Raw genomic sequence first — 7277 nt, 5'->3', positions numbered from 1 at the left:
GTAAAGTTTATTCTTATTTATGGAAAAATCAAATCACGTTTTTTCTGGAAAACGTGACTGCCGAAGGTGTTTTATGGACATTCCATAAATCCAATTCCAAATTAAACACCACAAAGGGTTTCGAATGACAATCGTACTGATGGGAATTACGTGTATGTCTTTGTGGACTTTCATCTCCAATTCCAAATTGGTAAGGATGAATTTATTATTATATATATAACTTTTATATAAATCAATATTAATTTATATTATATATATCACATATATATAATTCAACCAAGAGATATAATTTAATTTTCTATTCCAAATAGAAAACTTCAATTTGTTCACAATATTTATTATATCCTCTGTGCTAGCAAAGAATATAATAATATTTCATTTGGACTAATAACTAAATGTATTTGACTAATTAAATTCCTTAATTTAATTACCAAATAATAAAATAATCAATCCTCTAGCAAAGACCAGAACACTCGTTAGTGTGCGACCCCACAGGTTCAATACTAAGCCGGTAGTAAATTGATCACATCAATATACTAATCAAGGGTGGCGTCTAGCAACACTCCTTAACGACCGGATAACATGAAGTATACAATTTACTCTCAAGAACCAGTAGAAGAATAATGTAGTAATTCCTTCTGTCCTTATAGCTCTGGATCACCCTAGGATATGGTTCAACTGTCAAATCCTAATAGGCGACCAACTATGTGTCCATGTCAAATATATTCGACCATTGAATGATCTAAGAAACTCTTTTCTTCTTTCATTCAATTGCCCTGGCCAAGGTCATAGTTTGGTCGTTTATAATTTATGACAACATGGAGCTTAAACGCATTACCAAGAGTTGACAGATTCCATCTTGATCAGTCACTAATTCTACAAGCATTTAATCATACCCAATATCCTTTCAACTATCGCCCTAGGGCCATAGGTGTCTAGTATCAAAGCACAATAAATAACTTGTCAATTACTATGACGATCTCAGGTCAAAGGAAACGGGTACATCACATTCTTCAAGAGAATATCCTATTGACAGTTTATGGTAATTCTAACTATTAGGAATTATCCAATGAGTCGGTTCAATGATCATATCTCTATATGCATCATCTATCTATGTAATTTAGTTAATGAGATCAACTAATCTTTATCCCATAAAGACGATCACATAAATATTGATCTAATCGGATTACTAATGTCCAAATTAATAATCCTACGATCAAGAACAAATTTAGATTAAATTATAAGAAACTTCACTCTCATTATCATGATCTCCATCACAATGTCAAGTCTCAAAATTTAATCAAGGACCTTATCAAATTAATCAAGCAATTAATAACAATGATAAAAGAATATCAAATGCCATATATATTTTATAAAAATATGTTCAAAACATCAAATGTGATATTGGATCTAGGGCATATCTACTATATCCCTAACAATAGATGCATCTATGGTTTGCGCCGTTTGACTCTCAACAGTGCACAAGTTTCATTTATGTTGGATTGGGCCGAACGTCCTCGGTTGCAGATACAGTTTATATTTATGTTGGTTCAGGCCGAACGTACTCGGTGGAAATCATGTTTGATAATATGACTGGAAATCTTTTTTATAATTTGTATAAATTTATTGTGGAAGGATTATCCGTTTAAATGAAGGAAGTGTTTTGGGGTTCTTTATTATTAATGAAAGAAATGTTCAACTATTTTCCTTATCCAAGTTTGTTGTTATTTCTATAAAACATGATTATTTAGAATTTCATATTATCATATTTTCAGACCAGTAGTAAATATCGAAGTCGGCCTGTCGTCACTACTTTTTTAAGGTTAGACGGGATATTTATTGGGTACACATTGCATTCGTACTCATAATACACTTGCTGTACATATTTGTTGCACAAGCACATGTATGTCTGTGGCCTTGTTGGGAGAAGCAGTATAGTTGATACGGAGACTTAGGTGAACTGTATCTCTTGAGACGACCCTCAACCAGCAGAGTCTCCTTCAGAATATCATACTGTATTTTCTTTTCTGTCCAATTTGTATTCTGGACAGTTATTGTATTACATTATTTCCTAAAAATTGCTCATGCACTTATGACACCGGGTTCTGGGATGAATATGGGGCATTCTGTATTATCTTCTAAACATTCTTTTATTTATTTTGTAAAGATTATCTTTGACGAGTTAAATTGAAGGAAAATTATAGTTTTCAAAATTATAAAAATGAGAATTAAATTAAGTATTGATATTTGGCTTGCCTGACAGCGGTGTCCAGCGCCATCGCGACCCTTAGTAAATATTGGTTCGTGGCACCTAACAATTTAAAATGATGGATTCTACTATTATTGATCAATCGTACACACCCTCGTCTACTTGCCTTCTATGTGAGAACAGTTCCATTGGAATGTGAGTCATCCGTGCAGTTACTAGTTGTAATGAGGGCACACGATGTCAAGTGCTTCGGGTTCACAAATTGGGACCCGTGACATGTGAATATTTTTAGGTTTAGTACCCCGTGGAGAATATTGGACAAATCCAGTATGAAAGTAGTTATTCTTGTCGAATTGATACCTGTCCTTTCTTTATTGTTTTCATCGGATTGAGACTGTGCTTAGCTTATTCTACTGTGTTATTACTTGTTGTGTTCCGTTGTTAATTGTTGCTTCTATTTCTTATAGTAAGCACTGTACTATTATTGTCAATGCGCGTAGTTCTGTAGAGATATCGTACTCTGTTAGTTCTCCACTTATACTTGTCTAGGTTATCTAGTCCAGTAGATGTCATCTCACTACCAAAATCCATTAAATGTCGTGATGACACCTAACATCGCTGTCACATAGGCCAACAATAATTGTTTAACTTAATTATTCATTTAGTATTTGAATTCACGATATCCTTCAATTTAATAGTAAAACATGGAATTACAGAGTTAATAAAAATATTTTAACAATTTCAATACTAAAAAACTCATAATCACCTCAAAACCCGATGTTACAAGTGCATAAGCATCAAGTTGAAAGTAAAATAAAATACAAAGTCACTAAATCCCCTAAGTCCCCGCATTAACCATCCCTCTGCTCTCACAAGGCCACTAAACATATATGTACATGCACAAAAATGTGCAGCAAATATAGTATGAGTACGTAAATCAATGTGTACCTTGTTAGTATTCAGTCTAGTCCCAAAAAAGTAGTGACGAGGGGTCGACTCCGACAACTACTATGTTCTAGCAATAAAATAGTGATATTATATTTAAGCATGTAAAACATAACATAGCTGAAAATTCAATAACCAGAAATAATAAACAATTCTTTTTACTAATAGAAATTCTCAAATTTGTTTTCATCATTTTGCAATTTATATCTCAAGACAATAGAGCAATGTCAATTATTATTAGTTCCAAAGAGTTATCATGCGCCAGTCATGTCGAGGTCGTACCACCCATCCAACATATAAATATAAACTGTGCACTGCTAAGGGTCAAACAGCAAGAGCCATAAATGGATCTATTAACCCGCCCATACGAGCGGCATGCTCCCATGAGAGTAGTGAAAGTTTACCCCGCTCGTGAAATATATTTGCGACGCGGTTGAACATGGATTTCTTAAGTTATTATAATATTCTTCAATTGTTTTTTTCAAAAATACGAAATTGAATGTAAACTTTCAAGCCTCGAAATCCTCAATTTCAACTCCTTTAAAGGCTTTTAATTAGCATAATTGATCTCAGTCATCTTCAAGGCAGATAATAAACATAATCAAATAACGGTATTAACAAGGCGTTGTGTAAACCTAAAACTACCCGGACATGGGTATAATTAGTAGAAACATACAGACTCTTGTCAGCTTCTGATACTTATTTGCACTTTTTTATCTCTATTTCGATACTGTTGTATTTGTAAGCTTTTTAATAAACTAAGTAGAGTTATGACTTCTAGTACTGGTTTTGGGATTCCAAGTTTTGTATAAAGGCTTCTATTTCGAAATTGTCAAATGTTATTTAAATATAGTTATTACTTCAGTTAATGTTAGGCTTACCGAGTCCCTAAGACAAGGTGCCATCACGACATGCTACGGAGGAAAAATTCGGTCGTGACAGTTATTACTGTCATTATCTTGTTATATTTGTGTTGTCGTTATTTTAATTTGGAGTGTATCTTTCAGACCAAAGTAAGTTTGTTACTTATTGAGTATATTGGGTCGGTTGTACTCATACTATTCTTTGCAATTCGTGTGCAGATCCAGGTACATATGGACACAATGGTTGCTTGAGTGGTGATAGTACCTATACGGAGACCTCGCGGTATATGTGATTAAGCCCACAGACCTTGAGTCTCCTTTCTTTCACTTTAGTTCAGTATTGTTCTATCTTCTTTGACAGTTATACTACAATTTTAGACTATATTGACATTAGTAGCTCATGTGTTCGGTGACACCAAGATTTTGCGATTCTTATAGTTGAGTGGCAATTATTTTTATCAGTTATTTATATGACTTTCCACTATTGAGCCTATTAGATCATGTTTTTAGTTTAAAATGTGTAGTTATTATGTGATTTTTGGCTTGCCTGGTAATGTGATAGTCGTTATCACGACAGGTTGGGATTTGGGTCGGGAGATAAAATTTCCTTTTCCCTTCCCTGTATATATTATTGATAAAACTGATAATATATATCTTCTTTCTCATTAATCCCACCAAGCTTGATGTCCCTATTTGTGGTATTATATCTAGTCGGTTATTTTATTAGGTCCCAACATTATATGACTTTGAATAAGATATTATTTTTGTTTTATTCGTTATTTTTATTAGTATTTATTATCTTATCATTTGACAGATATTATCATCTTACAGTCTCTTCCTTAATTTTATCTTATCCCGCTTTTACTATTTCCTCTTTATCTGTCCCTTCGTTCTTATTTCATGTATCCTTATTATGTAGAGCCGTTAAGTCGAAGCTAATTTCTAGATTCATTGCGGCATATATGAAAGAAAAAAATTAAGAAGGGGTAATAAACATGACAACGCTATAAACAAAATAAAAACACATGAAATACGATTAGATGGCTCCAATATTAGACTTGCAAATATGATTTGCACTTTATTCACTAGTGGAAACAACAGTCCTTATTCTTGCAGTAAGCAGCTGGCCAAGAAAGTTAACTAGCTGATGCATAGTAGTAGTACTAATTAAGAACCAGCAGGCTAGCTCGTTCAATATTAATTGATGTTAAGATTAAGTATAAAACCAGTAGGAGCTAAACCGACTCTAATAAGACCGGTGCCACTGCCAAGAGTGATATTTACAAGTCTCAAGGATGACGCCAAACGCCCAACCGATTGTAAGGTCGCGTTACATGTTGATAGTGGAGTTGCAACCACTAAATTGCAGTTTAGCAGTGGGAAAGTATTCACCGCCAAGGAAAATGCTCCCGATCCATTTGTTATTGTACTTGATATCACATTTGTTGCTCCACACCGCAATTGCACTGATGCATCTGCAAAGTTAAATGATATTAATATTATTTACGCAGTTAGCGCAACCTTGCATGTTAGCGGACATGATGAAAATATAATTATTTATGAATATAAGAAAATATTATCTCACACTTTTTAGACTTTTAGATGACATGATCATACAGTTCAACATGCAGAACCTTCTTATAACGTGGGACTATATACATCTTATGACTGCGAGTGTCGTATTCATTCGGCCTAAATTACTCTATATTAATACCATCCGCACCCATTGTTATGAAAGGAATAATGGATGCATTTTTATTTCTCTTAGACTTCAAAATCTGCCTAAATTTTAAGAAAGTTTACTTGTAGTCATCTCTTGGATCATTTGACAGTGTATATATACTCATATATCATAGGCTAATAACGCCACTTACGACTTCTTTCATAGGGTTGAGTGTATATAAAGGGCTTATTTTTTATTCTATTGAGGAGAGTTCCTTTTTGGTATTATAATAGGCCTACGTACAAAATAAAAAACTTACTAGGAAAAACTTGGGGGCTGAGTCCGTTGATGACATCTAAATTGCCGTTAACGCTGCAAAATACAAGCCCACTTATATGTGTTGAAACAAGTGTTGGAACAAGTATGGCAAATGCAGCGGGGGTTGCGATTAATGCAGCCAAAAGGAAAATCAAGAAAATTTTTGCTGAAGCCATGGCAGTTATTGTTATATGTGATAGTTATTGCTGTAAGAAATTGTGTTGCTCAATTAAGGTTTGTGCTTGATCAATTTATAGTATATATCATTGGTTGAAATTTCAAAACCACTAATCTGCCTGTTGTGAAAGTGGCTTATAATGCTATTACGTGTATATTTGCATGAACTAATTGAAATTTAAAATGCGCTAATCCACTTGTGTATTGCTATATGAGATGCTGGTGGTCACCCTGACTATAACTACATACAATTGCTACAAACTTCAATAATCAAAAGAAGCCCATCCTTGACTTCTAAACATTAGTTACTTTGAAAAGTATTTTATCAACATAGTAATTCATAAGTCACTTTGGAGAAAAATAATTTACGTTTGGCAAATTCTTTTGAAAGTATTTGATAAACAAATTGTGTTTGGTCATGTAATAACCCGATATCTTAGGAGTGAACTTTAAAGTTTTTTTCTTAGTTATAATTTATTTAATTTTCATAGGTATTTATATCCATGTACATCTATTGTTTTAATAAAATTATCATTTGCATAGGTATGAAGTACCCAGAAGGCTAGAACTAATACTTTGTTGATAGTGCAACTAGTGATGCCTAGTCAAATAAAAATTTAATAATTACTCTATAATAATAGAGTGGACCAATCCATTCAATCTAGTTACGTGCAGGACCTAGAAGGGGGAACCTAATGTAAAGAATACTAAATGAATAATTAACTTTAGATAACTAAGAAAAATTCACTACAGTGTAGAGGGCTTTTTAGCAGTGCCAGGGATTCTCTTGAAATGTTGGTGGAGTGATCTTAGTGCCCTAAAAAGAGTGAAATATTCTTGCACGTTACAACTCAACCGTGATAGTAAGGATTGATTTGTCATATCTTGTGATGTCCTAGGCATTGTTGTTATTGGTAATTGTCTAGTAGCGTGCCTACCTTGTGTGAGTTATATCATGTACATTTCGTGGTGATCGTTTGTTATGTGCCATTCATTGTTTCTACTCTTACTAGTTGGCCTGAATTATGATAGAACACTTGCACAAGTATATACGTAGTTAATCACCTATAATGTAACGACCCGACAGGGCGTTTTGAGACCT

At 33.6% G+C, this 7277-nt stretch overlaps 1 protein-coding gene across 1 annotated transcript; it reads right to left on the bottom strand.

The window, feature by feature from the left end:
- Positions 1 to 5026: 5026 nt before the first annotated feature.
- Positions 5027 to 6287, bottom strand: LOC107809147 (phylloplanin). Its single transcript, NM_001425931.1, has 2 exons — positions 6000 to 6287; positions 5027 to 5492 (listed from the first exon to the last, which is right to left on the bottom strand). Exons 1-2 carry the CDS (start codon positions 6172 to 6174, stop codon positions 5215 to 5217), a joined length of 453 nt encoding a protein of 150 aa, NP_001412860.1. The 5' UTR covers positions 6175 to 6287; the 3' UTR covers positions 5027 to 5214.
- Between the last annotated feature and the right edge of the window lie 990 nt (positions 6288 to 7277).

The sequence above is a fragment of the Nicotiana tabacum genome, chromosome 16 (assembly GCF_000715075.1).
Source record: "Nicotiana tabacum cultivar K326 chromosome 16, ASM71507v2, whole genome shotgun sequence".
In the NCBI taxonomy this organism is placed as follows: Eukaryota; Viridiplantae; Streptophyta; class Magnoliopsida; order Solanales; family Solanaceae; genus Nicotiana; species Nicotiana tabacum.
Note: the sequence above shows the minus strand (reverse complement) of the source record. Positions and strands in the feature narration are given on the sequence as shown.